The sequence below is a fragment of the Camelus bactrianus genome, chromosome 9 (assembly GCF_048773025.1).
Source record: "Camelus bactrianus isolate YW-2024 breed Bactrian camel chromosome 9, ASM4877302v1, whole genome shotgun sequence".
NCBI lineage: Eukaryota > Metazoa > Chordata > Mammalia > Artiodactyla > Camelidae > Camelus > Camelus bactrianus.
The window spans coordinates 37,916,259-37,932,687 of record NC_133547.1 but is presented as its reverse complement, the minus strand read 5'-3'; the positions used below and the strand labels follow the sequence as shown (position 1 = coordinate 37,932,687).

Sequence of the window (16,429 nt, the reverse complement as noted above, 5' to 3'; positions counted from 1 at the left end):
CATAGAGTTAGCTTTTTGTTGTGTGTAGTGAGAACAGAACTACTCTCTTTGCAACTTCCAAGTATGCATTATTTCTTTTCTTTTTTGGAAATTTGATGATTTTCTAATTCTATCATTTCTACTGCTTTATTTGCTGGAATTCTATAAATATTAAGAACTTTCCTTTACCAACTATTGATTATTCTGAAATGCAAGTTAGGAGGCTATTGTGACTGGTTTGGCAGGAGGTTTTAGTAGCATGGGTTAAGGTGATGGCAGTGATGATAAAAAAAAATAAATGGTTTCAAAATATATTTTGGCAGTAAAACACTCAGTATTTGCAACCAATCAGATGTGGGAAAGTTGCAATATGAGCTAAGGTTGACCTCTCATTTTCTGGCTTGACTATGTAACTGGTGGATGGAGGTGCAACAGACTGAGACAGGAAAGCTTTGTGGAAATCAGCCACAGAAGAAGATGAGATAACCCAGGAGATATTGCAGAAAATAGAAAAATAGCCCTCCATCTAGTTTGCTATAGTAACTTTTCAGATAAAAGGAGTTTCCAAAACAAGAAATGAGTTTTCTAAAATTTTAGAAACAGCAAAGTATTTCAGCACGTATTCAACCAATTTCATATTTGAAATACCACATCTAGCACCCCAGTCATGGCGCTACGCTGACTGAGGCGGCAACGGCAAATGTCATTACAGCAGCATGTTCATCCTAAAAGTTAAGAGTCTGTCAGTATTTCCATTATAAACTCCAATTTTCAGGGGTTTATAACTTGGCTATTTTAAAATCACATCAGGCTGAAACTTGCAAGCAATAAAACATTAAAAAAAATAGATTTAATGCATCTTTGTCAAGATATAGTTAAAATATTGCCTATTTTTCCTGAGATTAAGTGACTTACAGTTAATATATTGTGAGACAAATGTTTAAATACACTTCTTATTTTAAGGTTTCTGGAAATAGTTAGACTTTATGCTAATGCCACATTTCATATGGATAGTTTAGATATGGATGGACCACAAACATACTGAAGCAATTTTAACACATTATAGCAGGACTTGGCATATGCATTGAGTTTTGGGTGAATTTATGCCCAATAAAACTTGTTGTAAATTGGTTAAGATTTTTTTGAGGAACAATATTATGTTTAATTTTATTTTGCAAATAGATATTTTATTATTTTGTTGGACTGAACTTAGTCCCAAAGTTATTGTTCAATTAAAACCATATCGTCTTCTGTTTGGGATACAGTATTTTGATTTCCTTTTAGTAACAGAATTTTCTGACATATGGGATTCCAAAGTCATCTAAGGCCTTTCGCAAAATCAGTTAAGCCAGAAACTCTGCCCTAAAGTACAAAAACACTCTTCTCTCATGCAGAACAGGAAGAAACAGAGAAGGATACAGAATAAAAACAATCAAATATTATATGCTAGCCAGGTTGCAGCATGTAAAGATGAGTAAGAAAAGTTCCCTGCCCTTAAAGGACAACAGAGCTACACTGAAGTAGACACAGGTTAAGGGCCTCCAAAGAGTAATGTGGGTAAAGTATAATGTGAAACTGTAAAGAGATTCCTTCCATCAGGGACGAAGAGAAAATAGTATGGGAGGTGGCATTTAAGCAAGATCTGAAACGTCAGACATGCAAAGGGAAGGGGAGAAGACAGGCATTCTGGACAGGCAAGGATGGCAGCATGAGCAAAACAAAGGAGCCAGGAATTGCATGATGTTTCCTGGGATGATACCACCATGTTTCTCAGGAATTGAAACGCATTCACCCAGTAGATGCTGCCTTGTAGGTCTGCTTCAAGCATTTCTAAAAAGTATCAACCACTGTTTAACCAGTATCTGCCAGTGTTGTCTCCTCCACCTGGCCTGTCTGTGTGTGTGTGTGTGTGTGTGTGTGTGTGTGTGTGTGCGCGCGCATATTTGACTAACAAGGCAAATTAGTTAAATGCAGAATGGACTACAAAGGATAAATTCTTTGATGACTAAATTTAATCCTAGAAAGAATCTTTCACATTAGGAGAAATTTGCTCATGGATGCTTCCTTGTAGTGACAAAAATATTCCAGCCAAATATAGAGAAAACTGATATCATAAAAAAGTGATTTTTCTGTATAGTTTTTAAAAATGGCATTGGAAATATAACCCAAATGATTCAGTATTTATAAAATACTTGTCCCATTTTTTGGGGAAAATTTTATCCTTGATTATAATCTCATTGAAGGAAACCTTTATATGCACAGAAATAAGGTCCATAGGATAAATTTACCCAGACCATGTAAACATGAATTCATCTTTATTTTAAAATTCTGTTCCTGGAAATTAATACTGCATATTATTTGGATCAATTATCTAGTATTTTTATTTTTCCAGGCCTATCTTGAAACTTTAAAAAATTTGTAAACTTATATGGAGGTTAAGAACAGTATTTGTAAATTTTAAAATAATATTTAAATTAAAAATAAAATTTAAAATATTAAAAAGTATAAATCTTAAAATAAATATTTATCAATATTGATAATAAATAATAACAAATACAAGTCTTAAGAAAATAACCAAGCCTTGAATTTTAGAGGATACGGTATGTCAGACTATCTTAGAAACAGTAATCCATCACTAAAAAGACTGCATCAGAGTTAGCTTAGGCAGGAAAATAATATAAAACAATACTTTTTTGAATAAAAATTATTAATAATGATACATTTTATTTATAATACTGGTCATGTTAGAATATTTTCTTTCTCAGGCATTTTGTCTCATCTATATTTATCTTCTGGACATTAAAAAAATTCATCTGAAGTTTCTATCATATTTTTTAATTGAAGTATAGTCAGTTTACAATAGACATTTTTTGAGTTTCCAAACTTTCTTTTCTCTTTTTTTCTAAAATTCTATCTACTACTGTTCTCCATGTATTTTCTTTTATGTAACTTTCCCTCTTTCTCCTAACTTATCTATCATTAAACTTATACTTTTCATATTTGTGAAATGCTGAGATATTTTATGAAAAACATTGGTCCAACATGCTAAAAGTGAAATCTGGTAGCATTAATTAAGTGGATTCTATGCTTTTACATTGAAAACAAAAGAATTCTTGCCTCAAATTGTAAAAAGCAAAATAAACACAAATAAAACAGGAATTAAATATTTAAATTTAAAAATTAAATGATGAAGATCAAAGATAATTTGAGAGTATTTTCCCAATGTTCAATTAGGAAGAGCCTTCTTAGTCAGAAAAGAAACTCAGAAGCAATTACAAACAAAATTACTAGATTTGGGTTCATTAAAATGGAAAAGTTCTGAGTGACCCAAAATTAATAAAGTAAAATAAATGGATGAATTATAACACATATGAAAGAGTACTCCTCATTAACAAAGGGCCGCCCAATAACCGTAAAATTCAATAGAAAAATGGGCAAAATAAACAACAAGTTCACAGAAAATGAAATGCAAAGGACCAGTGAATATAAGGAAGGATACTCATGTACTAAGAGTTAGGGTAATGAAGTTCAACATTAGAAGCTAGCATTTTTTTACCCATAAGATTTAAAAAACAAGATTACTGAAATCTAGGCGAGTGAGGGTATTGAGAAACAGACTTTCTAAGGTATTTTTGGTGTTGAATATGTAGTATGACAACCTTTCAGAAAGCAGTCTACTGGAATTTGTTATAATTGAAAATAAGCAAAATACTTAGGGAAATCTACCCTAAAGATATGAAAATAGCAGAGCATAAGGCGATATTTATGAAGATATTAATTTGACATTTATCTATTAATTAATTTCTTGAGTGCATAAGAGAGAAGAGCATTTTGCTCTCTGTAAAATGCAGATTTTATTTGGAGAAAGTTAATATAGAAAGTAAAGTAAAGAAATGAGTAAGATAATTTCAGGTGGTACTGAGTGCTGTTTGGAAGATGCAACATGGTGGTGTGACAAGTGAAGTGTAAGAGTTGTAGAAGATGGTGTGATGCCGTTTTTATAAAGTTCTTAAAAACAGGCACACATAAAAGTTGAAATAGGAAATATTGTAGGGGGTGTGACTATAGATGATATATTATTTTTTCTCATGTTTCTGTAGTTTGGGATTTGCTGTAATCAGGATGCATTGCTTTCTTAATGAAAATAATGCTATTAAAATAGATGGATGGTATTTCAAAATAGTTTTTAGTAAAATTCTGTCAAAATTTACTGGTATGTAGCCACACTCTGTGGTGGCTGCCTCTTAAACTGTAGTGTGTCATAAAGCATGTCTTTGATAGGCTCTAACTACTCAGAGCACTAATTGAGAAGATGCTGTCTGCTTCCTTCCTCAAAGGAAGAAATTCAGGGTAGACCAGGGATGACCTCAGGGCATAGACTGGGCAGTGCTGATGATGACAAGGAATGAAGAGCACGCAGGTTTGCAATTCCTTCAGTGGCCTTTTGGCAGTTTTGTAGGATCTTGTCCACTCAGGCCTGGTGGGGAAGAGAAGACTGCCAGATACTTGTCAAACAGTAGTTGGGAAGAAATCGAATTAAACTGGTTGTCAAAATAGAACTTTGAAAAAAAAAATTCTTTTCGTCACCTTTGACAAAGTAGACCTTGATTTTATCTACATTCTTTGTCATAATTTTTAGTATTTCTCTTTTGTTCATGGAAACCCTGAAAAGGAAGCCAGTTGTTTTGAAAGTCCTATCAACACTTTTGTCTGATGCCTTGCAAAATTTTATTTCCAGAGATCCAACCAAATCCTCTTTGACAAGCTTTATTCTGTGTCCTGAGGGAAAATGGGCAGAGCCAGGAGAAGGCTCACTGGCTATAAACTGACTGGGAATTGTTACAATAGTGGCAAGCACAATTATTTGTACTGTCCATCAGTGATACTATCAGTATCCCAGGTGTTACTAAAATTTCCCTTTAGAGAGGAGAAAGCCATTTATAGATCGTGATTGAAAAGAACTCTCGAAGGAGCACTTGTCTCTCAAGCGATTGTCCTTGCCTAGAATGGCTACTCTGTCCTATGTAAGTTTCATTTGGTTTACAAGGACCATTTACCCACCAAACATGTACTGAATGCCTACTTTGTGCCAGATAATGTTTTAAGCAATGGGTAGACAATGGTGAACAAGAGAGACAAGACTGCAGCTCTCATAAATCTTTCATTGTGAGAAAGCCAATAAACAAGCAAACAACTCAATTTGAGATAATAAGGAGGAAATGGTATCTGTGGTAAGGAAGAGGACTGTCTTCATCATGGTAGTCAGGGGAAGCTACTCTGGGGTGACTTGTGAGCACAGAACTGAGAGACAGAGAGAGTGAAACATGAAGTCTAAGAAAAAATGTTCCGGGAGGAGGGTCCCTAGGGTAGGATCTTGACAAGATTGTGAATCAGCAAGATCCAGTTCCGTCCCTCCATTTTCGGTGAGAAGCTCTGATTCTCCCCTCGTGCAGTGACCAGACTCTGATAATAGCCCTTGTCTGTGTGATTCACTTGTCATTGAGAGTATGCTGATTCTGATACTCGTTGTCTTTTAGAAGTTGAGGTGCTTGCTCTCTGGACTTCAGACTCATCTCTTGAAGCCCAGGGACCCTGTTCTACACTTCTTTGCATACCAGAACCAAAAACAGTACCCTCACATAACGAGTATTTCAGTAAACACCCACCAGTGATCATGATCTGATGTAACAGTCTGTGCTGTTGTCATGCCTTCAAGGAGCAGATCAACTCTTGGCTAAAGATGAAGTTGGGTAGAGGGTAGTGAGAGGTTCTGGCTAGCTATTTAAAAAATATATCTGATAAATATATACTGGTTTTGTTAAAAAAAAAACAAGCAAAACCCAAGAATATTCTGTCTAGAGATATATACACATATGGTAAAATTATGTATATAATTATGTGTATATGTTATGTGTAAGATGCCTATTATGTGCAAGTGAAGCTGACAATTGAGCAGTCATTTATACAGAGTCTGAAACTCAGTAGAGATGTCAAGGATGACATTATAAATTGGGGAGTCATCAGCATATAGGTGGTACACTATTTAAAGTAATGGGACTGGATGAGATCACTTAGGAAGAGAACAGAAAGAAGAAAAGGGTAAATATAATTTGTAGTAGAAAAGAATTGCAAACAGTTGTTTATCAACAGAAAATTGGTTGAATGAATTATGGATTATGTATCCATATATTTTCATATTCTTAAAGAGTTATATATACATGTATTGACTTCAAGGAATATTTAGGATATATATTTTGACCTCCAAAATAATTTCCAGAATAATATGTCTATATATTTGTAAAAAATATATATATATATGTATATGTGTGTGTGTGTGTGTGTATACACAATATTTTCTATGCAGTAGAAAGATACATTCTAAACTGTGGGGAATAGGAAATCAACTTTCCTTCTAAATATTTTATATTTGTATTTTATTTATGCAGCTTTAAAACATCTAATGATAAAGAGGGACATAAACAGAATAAATGTCTGTAACTATGTAACTATTTAGATGTAAAGAAATCTTAGAAAGGGTATTTAGGACAGTAGCAATAGCCTATCAGTGCTCTATTTCTGCTCCTTACTCCCCTTTTGTCCCTTTGCATCCTTTACCATTTTTAAATTATCTGCTCCCTCAACTTTCTTTCTTAACCTTCCACACCAGTGACCCTTCACTGGAGGACTGCCCTTAGGCTATGGACACTGTTCTGCCCACCTACATGAGAGCTGGGAAGTCTCTAGGAATTTATATCTCCCTAGGGGCAGTCATTAGCCAATGTCTGATGGGTGAGAACGTATGAATGTTTCAGCTCCATTGCTCCCTAATTGGTGACATGTGTGATCTATGCTGTCTCCAGGGCATCTCTACAGGATTGAGCCAAAGTTCTTTTCCTTGGGACTTGACTTAATATCACATTCTAACCAGATCTCCTTCCCTTCCTAGTCCTGCTTCCCAGCTGTCCTTCTAGCATTTTCTGGGAACACTTCCTGATAAACACTTTTCCTTGCATCCTTGTCTCAAAGTTGGCTTTTGGAGATCCTGGTTTAAGATGTCTCAGCTCCTTGAGAGCTCAGGCATCACGGATAGGATATACCGTGTGGTAGTTCAGATGCTCAGACTTTAGGTGATGAATCTCAAGCACTGACTCTCCCTGTTGCCTTGGGCAATTCACCCCTCCATGCCTTTGTTTTCTCATCTGTAAGATGGGATTGATATTTGAACTACTTCACAGAGCTATTTCAAGGAGTAAGTAAAATAATGTACTTGAAGTGCATCTAGCACATGTTAGGAACTCAATAATGATTTAAAAATTAATAAAGATGCTTTATGTAAGTACCATGACTATATATGTATGCTGTGGCACGTCTGACAAAAGGAGTTTATTTTACATGAAAATTTATGATACAGAGTTTTCCTTAGGATGAAAGTCACTCTTTACATAACATTATTTTATTATGTATGATTCATGTGAAGTAAACAAAGTTAATATGTCATTGATTTTAATGGGACTTTGCTCAGTATGATTAATATGTCATTATTGCATAAAAACATTCTACATGCTGAGAAGTAGTAGCTGGTGCATTAGAATATCATTTGGCATAAAGTTTCAGCATATGCTGTTTTCACTACATGTCTCCATGAATGCAGTATCATCTGGTATAAAATAGAAGTCCAGTGCGCTATCCATTGCGCTACGGAGCCTCATCTGGTATAAAATTAATCAGACAGTGAATCAAAAAATGAAAAATGATATCTCCCTAACAACCATATCACATATTTTAGCACTGAATAACATATCATTTTAATCTCAAATAACATCACTATTTGTGCGGATGGTACAATGACCACATCCTTTATTGGTTTAGCTTTACTTTTAAGGAACTTGTCTGATTGCTAATAACTCAACAGTTCTATCTCCTATCTCTACAGAGCATCATCCTGAAGCCCATTTCTCTAGGACCCAATATCATGGAGTTAATTTACATGCAACTTTACTTTATAATAATGTCTGGGCTCTCTAAAATTCCCCTGGTTGGGGTTCAAGCAGAGCTAGCTGATGCTGAAGTCTGTTTATTACAAACTTTACACTTCCTGGTAGTTCCTAATTTCATTTCATATTAAAATCCCCTTGTTGTAATTGCTGTCATTCCCTCTCTGTTTTCTCCTAAATATTCTGACTAGAGTAAATTCTCAGTTATTCAGGGATTGTGTATTTAATCTGTGGATTTTCCAAATCCTCTCTTTTTAATTCTTTTACTGTACATACTTAACCATTTAAATATTTCCTATTTTTATAATTCACCAAATGATAAATAATGGTAGAGTGAGAAGTTCACATTAAAATAAGGAGTTTGTTATTTTTATAGAAATTCCTGGTAAAAGTCTGACTCCAATGAATGCATAAAATGAATTTTTTAACCATTTGGGGATCTTAATCCTTTCAATAACATCATATACAATTTAAAATTCTACACTTTGATCTTAAATATAATAGTTTTACCAAGATTAAAGCTGCAAGTGTTTTTTTTTTTTAATGCCTAATGTCATCCAACTCCATACCACCCATTATTAAACTGCATATCACCAGAAATAATGGTGGTTGGAAGGTTTTGTTTATAAATTTGAGAGGATTAGAAGGTCTTAACATTGAAGAGTCCTTGAATAGATTTAGAAACTAAGCTGAAAAGTGAGATTAAGGACAAGTATCAAAATAAGCAATAATTTGTAATTGTTCAAAATAATCTTAGTTATGTTCTGAGCCCATGACTTCGGAAAAGCTTACCCTAAGGATATTACAAAGTAGGCAAACTGTATGCATGGGGATCCTACTCTTTATTTATGTGCTTCTCTCACTAACTTCAGGTCTCTTTAACCCCATGATGTTTTTTATGCTGAACTTCAGCTCTGCAAAAATACCTATAATCCTCAATCCCACTGTCTATCTACCTTCTAACCACCTCCTGAATATTCAACTATTTTCCTTCCACTGTACACAGCCCAGAATTTCTGTTCTCCCTTCCTGTTGATCTTCCTGGTGACCAAAATAATAAATAGACTGATGTTCAAAGATGGTTATAGCCATCTGTAAGCTTCTGAATCTATTCCATTTTCCTTTAAGAAAGATTGCACTGGGAAGATCTGTAAACCCAACAGAATTTTGAGTTACTTTAATTTCTGGAAGTTGAACAAAGGACAGAATGTTGTGCTACATGCATGTTTCTGCAAAATAAACAAATGATATTGGTAAACAGAGGAACAATTTCAAATCATAATGTGAAAGTTGACTGATTCATATGTGATCATTCCCATCATTAATATTTACCACCACCAGGTAGCAAGCGCCAAACACTAGTGTACACTGACACAAGTTAAATGCAGCTAGCCAAAGAGGAGTGTATCACACTCTGCATTCATACCCTCTTGGCTCTGTTCAGCCATATGCTCTATGTCCTGGAAATGGTATTAAGGCTTCTCCCCATCTTTGTGCATTTTGCTTTGTCTCTGTAACTTTTCCTCATGCTCTCCCGTCAAGCTGTCTTATTTACTGCAGTGTTTATTTACTAGGAGTAACATCTTTTTTAACTGCTACTATTTTTATTAGAATTAGTGTTCCTAGTGCTCCTAGTTACAAAGCTGCATAGGTTTTGATGGTCCACCCAACCTAATTTGTCCTTAAGTTTGTTATTTTTTAGTGCACAGTATTGCAGAATGTGAAGGATTTTTACAAATACGTATCTCATATGATTGTAGGAATACCTGTAGAGCATTTAAAAATGTGTGGGGAGGACTTCTTTCCATCCCGCTTTCCTTTTTCTGTCCTTCCTTTTCTTGCAGGGGACAGCCCAGAGAAAGAGGAACTCCCCCTCATCCCACCCCCACAGCTCTCTATATTCTAAATTTCTGTTATAAGTGATTGTTTTTTGGAGCTAAAAATCTATCCAACTGAAATCTTCACAAGCCTTTCCCCAAAGTTATTATTATCAGCGATGAATTTAATTATCAAAGCTCCCCAAGGAGCACAATTCCAGTGCTGTTGATGCCTCAGTTTTTATTAAAATTCTCTTTGTGTTTAGTTAGGCCCAGATTCTTTGTTTCAAATGTCTTTTCCTACAAGCATGTATGATATTTTGAGAAATAGTCTCATTATGTCATCTTGCTCCTTATCATCACTTTAGACTATCCTGACACAGGTTTGGAAGAGGTTTGGTAATCTACAATCCTACTGTTGTAGTTAAGGTGCAGTTAGGGCTTGTTCTAGGCTTACAAAGAGTTGGAGAACATTCGAGGTTTCCTCAAGATTGTCTACATGTCTGTTTGCTACAATTCAGAAATCTTGATTCTACAAAGTGTAAAATGCTGCAGGTTGGCTAAAGGATAAGATCCAGTCAGCTATCCACCCACATTAACAATGCCCAATACCACATTCCATAGTAAATTTTTTTCCTCTGGCCTCTTCTCTAACTTCCTCACCCTCAGAAATCCTGCAGGCATTCCAGAAAGTATTTTAATGCCAAAAAAGTATTAGAAGAGAAGATACATAAATTCTGGAAAAAAAATTAATATTATGAGAGGGATAAATCAAGAAAAAAGTTGGGTTATGGAAATGAAGGCAGATATAAAGCTAAAAAAAACTAAGTAAAGCACAAGTGAGTCATAAAGTTGGCCCAGCTTTCTAGCAGCCAGTATGAGAGGGCCCTCTACCCACTGCACTGTGTCTGTTAGCTGAAAGAAACCAGTTATATCGACGACACATTTATTTGGGGAGTTAACACCACAGAGAGATTTTTCTCTGAGGAGCTCATAATCTGTGATAAGGTGTATTTTTGCACTTGGGTGAAATTTTGAGAATGAAGTTCCTAAGAGGGCTGGCTTCTCATCCTTGCTTCAGGAGAGGTAAAATTTCATTGGAATGAAATTGTTCCAGGCTAAACAATAAATGCAGATTACTGATGTAGGTAATTCTGTTCCTCTGCTGAACCCAGTTTTCTGAGTAGGATTTGCTTATGTATCATAGAACTTAATTGTTATATAGCCGGTGTTTATTAAATCATTAAATGAATGACCACTTGTTTGGATGTGTGCTCTTCGGCACCAAGTACCAAGGAGAATGGCAGTTTGTCTACCTTTGCTACTGTGTTGAGGATTCAGTTTCCTGGGAAACTGCCACATTTGATGAGCTATGTTAGGGAAATGGGAACAGGGATACTGATGAGTGGCTAGTATTTGTCAACCTACTGATCCTGTATACTGAAGGTAGCTCTTGGAGGCCTATGAGACAGATCTCCAATGAGACTTCTTAAAACTAAGGGGTTATCTGAGGTTAGGAAATGAAAGACGTGTTCAGTTGTCAAGAATTAGCTATGTAACCTTAAGCAAATCCTTCACAAATCTGTGTAACTCTTTTTCCTAGTATGTAAAGATAATTACCTGCCCTCCCTAACACCTACACCACCCCAGTCTTTTGCCCATTATTTTTAATTTATTTTACTTTCTGGTTTATCATGTGAATATACCTATTTGGAGGCAGAAACTATGTTTTAATGGTTTGTAACCTAAGTGCTTATCACAATGACTATTGTATACTCAATAAAATGTCCACTTGTCCAGTGAGTTAACAGAAATACTTGGAAAGTTTCAGTGCTAAATAAATGTAGGCTGTTGGGAGAAAGCAGACAGAACTTCACTAAGTTTTTCTCTCCTTATGGTTGGCAGTTCCTTCCTGAGGCCCAAGTGGCCCTGAACAATCAATACCAGTTCACACAGAGCTCGGATAGTGCTGGGATGTTGGATGCGTCTCACAATCTCATCCTTCTGGAAGTGTCCTCACTTCAAAGGGCTTGAGCTTCCTTTGGGTCACGTGGTGTCCAGTGTCACATATTGCTCGTCATATACAGCCATGCTGATACTGTCAAACAAAACCTGTAAAAAGAAAAAAAAAATCAAAATGTAGACTATTTATCCTGTAGCACATTTTCAATGTGTCCACCTGCTCCAGGTCTGCATATTAGAACAGCTACGAGTTACCGAGATCTTAACGCACTAGGCACTGTGTGCTTATATGTATTAACTTATTGTATCCTCTCATTTCTATGAGGCAGGTAGGATTACTATCCCATTTGCATGAGAGCACTGGAGAGAAAACAGAGGTTAAGTATTTTGCCCACAGTTTAAGAGTGATGCAGCCTAGGTTCCAGTGTGACCTGTCTGGATTGAGTCCAAGCTTTTAACCACTATGCCATGTTGCTCTAGACTAACTGCTTTAGGTATATTTTTATAATTCATCTTATTTTTGAGAAAACAGTAAAAATAAGAATTTTCATTCTAATTATGACATACTCACCTTTTACTTCTGTAGTTACCCAGTTTTAACTGGTGTGCTTTGTGTGGTTATACTGGTAGTGGGAACTCTACAGATTCATATATTTATAAAACATGTTTAAAAAATGGAATTTGGTAGAAGGCTTTCATGTATTCAAACAGCAATGGGATTACTGTAGGAAGTTAAACACCAGAAATCTACTCAAAACTGTATACTAAAATACTAAATAAATGTTCAACTTAAAATACAGTTGATCCTAACAGAAGGAACTAATTTATTCCTCTAGCTTAAACCAGGCCTAGTTTGCTATGACTGTACTATTTACATAGGCTAATCTTAACATCACCATGGTGACAACTATAAATATATTACTTACTATTCAAGGATCTTGTAAAGTGGATGATTTTGTACATGTTTCCCTTCATAATGGCAGATTTTATTGTACTGATACCAAGTTTTAGCAAATTAGTCATAATACTTAAGTATTTTGATAAGCAAAATAAAGAAGAAAACTCAGTTATAATAAACATTTCTATGTTAGAGTACTTCAGAAGACCAGTTTTTCACATCTATTTTCTACTAGCATGAAGAAACCATACATTAAGAATAGGTGAATTACCCTGAAGCTATATTCTGTAGGGACTGTTTTTAAGAACTAACAATATTAAAAAGGCGAAACCATTATAATTCAAACAGTACTCAAGACTCTTACTTCATCTGTAAAAACAGAGAGAATGCCAATGCTTTATTTGCCACGGGGATAAGGAGGGAAACATTGGTAAAATTAATTTGATAACATGACTCACACTTCATTACAAATTATTTTCCTAAATTCACAACTTTTTCACATTTAGCTGAGCTAAAAAGAAAAAAAGAAACATACTAAAAAAAAATTTTAGTTGATGTAAGTAGGCCAAATCACATGATCCCTCTAAATGAGAGGTTAATTTTCAAGCTGGGAAAATATTTTCCTTAATTTATGAGCTTAAATAATTCACCCATGGTGCTAAATAAGATCTTGGGTCAGGCTCAGAAGAAATCTCTACCAGCCTGTTTTAAAGAAGTACACAAAAATTTTATTGTGGAAAATACATGAAATGTTCTCTTGATTAAATCTTAATAGTAAAGACAAGAATTAAAAAATCCATACTACTTCGTGTCTTTCAGGCCTTTTTCTCCTAATGTTATCTTCTAGATTTCTTAGGTATGCTGCACCATTACACAGGAAGTTTATCGCACTTAATGGAGTACTGTGTTCACCAACTTCAGCACCCTAAGGAAGTACCAAGTGTTATTTAAACTTCCTGCTCATTCTCCTCCCTCAGGTCACCAGTAGTAAAATTTATTTAAAGAACAATGAGGAAGAAGTACTGTGGCCTAGAGGCGCCTGGGAAGGAACAGAATTCAGAGAATGAGCTCTAGAGAGGTATTAGTCATACTGGAAATTTATGGGATCTAACTGTAAACCCCTTTACCCTCTTCCTGGCTTCAGACTTTGGGTGTGAGGTGTCAGGGATGTGCAAGGAGCCTTCATAAGCTGACATTTTCTTCCCTTTTTTCTTTCCTGCATGAAACTAAAGGGAAACACAAGTGCTTGGTACCACGTGCTTTAGAGGCTTAAGGGACCATTAATAAACACGCTGTTTCGATCGTTGCGGGGGAGAGGAATCACTTTTTAATAAATACCGCCAGAAGACTCTCCTGGAAGGGAGACTGAAGTTACTCTCCCTCCCCAGGTGCCCTGAGGGAAAAGGGAGACGGAAGATAAGGCCCCCTACTTGCTCGTGAGATCTCCCTTTCTCCTCCGACCCCCCTCCACCTCTACCGCGCAGGTCTGGCCGACTCGGGAGGTAGCTGGGAGAAAAGGCCATGCTCAGTCCTCCATGGCAAAGTCTTTGGTCTTTTCCTCCTGGTCGCCCACTTTGTAGCGCAGCAGCACGCGCAGGTGACGGTGGTTGTCCTGGGAGGGCAGCAGCGTGATCTCTCCGGAAATGTCCGTATCTTGTTCCACTTGCACAGGCTCATTCAAGTAGAGGAGTGCCTGCTTCCAGTGCGTGACCGGGTGAAAAGGCGAGGTGGACAGCACAAGGGGCTTCTCAGAGTCCCCTCTGGGGAAGGTCACCTGGAACCAGATGGCAAAACCGTGCATGTGAGCCGAGCCGTAGCTGCTGAAGCGGAAGCGCCCGCCCACCCCGGCCTCCAGCTCCTGCTCCAGACCCGCGCGGGCCAGCTCCAGCTGAGCAAAGCACTGCGGTCGGGCCAGCACGTCCTCGCCGGACAGGCCTTGCACCACGATTTCTGAGTGGCCCATGAGGCAGCGCGTAGCGAAGCTCTCCAGGCAGCTCATGTCCACACCGTAGAGCTGCTTCATCTGGCTCCAGAAGCTCAGGCGCAACTCCAGCATCTGGTCGCTGATGGGCGCCACGAAGAGCTCGGCGGAAGCCGGCAGGAGAAGACCGCCCTCCTTCAGCCACTTGGTCCGCGCGTGGAGCACAGAGCTCAGCATAGACTCGTGCAGGAGTCCGTAGCCCATCCACTCGCTCACGATGGCATCCACCTGCTCCGGCAACTCCACCGTCTCCACCGGCCCCGGCAGGATGTGCACCCGGTCCTCCAGCCCATTGAGCCGCACCACCTCCCGGGCCTGCTGCCAGATGTCGCTGGCCTCCACCGCGTACACGCGCCGGGCCCCGGCCTGGGCACAGAAGATGCTGAGAATGCCGGTGCCGGCGCCCACGTCCAGTACGGTCTTGCCCCGCAGCGCTGCCCAGTTTCGCAGGATGCCTAGGCGGTAGGCGTCCGTGCGGACGCGGTCGGCAATCATCTCCTCGTGGACCGATACGTCCGAGTAGCACTGGTAGTACAGCTGGTCCCGCTCCCGCCTACTCCTCCGGGGTCGCGGCACAGCCGCCTCCCGCTCTCCGCCATCTTCCTCTTCGGCTCCCTCCCCTCCTTCGCCGCCGCCGCCCCCCGACTCATGCTTTCTTTTCTTGGGCTGCGACATCTTGGCGGCTCGGGCCGGCTCCCGGCGGGCGTTGCGCGACACGGCGCGGGCTCCAGGAAGCGGGGGCTTCTGGGACTTGTAGTGCGCGCTCGGGCTTCCCACTTGGGCGCGGACGCCGGGCGGATGCCGCCGATCTGTCCTGAACTCCTCCACTTGCTTCTTCGGAGTCCCGGAATCCCTTTCCCACCCTCGGCTCCTACATTTTATGATTCTTTACGTTCCCCCTCCTTCCCTTAGATCCTCAGTTCTCTCTCTGCTTTCATTCCCTTCCTGAAGTGGACACGCCCACTTAAAACTATTGTCTGCTCAACTCCCAGGTTTTCTTTATTACACCGAATTCTCTGGGCGGCACCGTTCACACACTACCGCCTCACCTGAACGGGTGCGGCTCTTAAAGCTCTCCAGACGTGGAGATTTAGAAATTGCACTACGTGTTTTTCTTCCCCGTTTTCGGGTGGAATTAGAATGCAGGGGAAGTGTAAATGGAACAAAGTAAAAATCTAACGTTGTATAAAGCCTTGGTTCTGATTCCAGTGAGACCACAAATTAATAGAATGATTAGGGCAAGTTATAGAACTGCTCTTGCCTTCAGTTACCGCACCATTCACCCACCAGCAACAAGGAATTTCATTGCAGTTAAAACATTACAATTTGGTCTCTCTTGCAGGAGAATGGTTACTTGGCTCTTAGTCCTGCTCTGGTAATTGTGTGGATCATTCAAGAGTTAAATCTCGGAAAGGTTCAGACCAAGAAGCAGTTGAAAAGCAACAGTTGTGTGATTACAGTTAAACCCATTGCCAGGTTATTCAGGTAACCAATCTCCCCCACACCCCCAGAAGTAACCGAATCTTTCTTCCCTCGTGATCACTTTTCCACTGCAATTCATTTTTTCCTGTGTGTCTCCTTGTCTGGGCAAGATTGGTACTCCCCTCTTTCCCTTCCATTTTCCTTTCAGTCAATTATCAGCTGTTAATTTCTTCCCTCTTGGTTGTTCATGATAGAAATAAAATACATTTAAAAATACATGTGATGTCTATATGGGTATTTCTGTTCTTCTCAAGTAAGGTGAGAAAATATTTTCTCCCAGCTTAAGAAAAAAGATAATCACATGAAGAAAGGTGAC

The 16,429-nt window shown here is 38.4% G+C and overlaps 1 protein-coding gene across 1 annotated transcript; it reads right to left on the bottom strand.

Moving 5' to 3' along the window:
* Positions 1–7,343: 7,343 nt before the first annotated feature.
* On the bottom strand, positions 7,344–15,338 carry PRMT6 (protein arginine methyltransferase 6). Its single transcript, XM_074370069.1, has 2 exons — positions 14,081–15,338; positions 7,344–11,902 (listed from the first exon to the last, which is right to left on the bottom strand). The coding sequence occupies exon 1, from the start codon at positions 15,304–15,306 to the stop codon at positions 14,176–14,178; it is 1,131 nt and encodes a 376-aa protein (XP_074226170.1). The 5' UTR covers positions 15,307–15,338; the 3' UTR covers positions 7,344–11,902; positions 14,081–14,175.
* Positions 15,339–16,429: the final 1,091 nt, after the last annotated feature.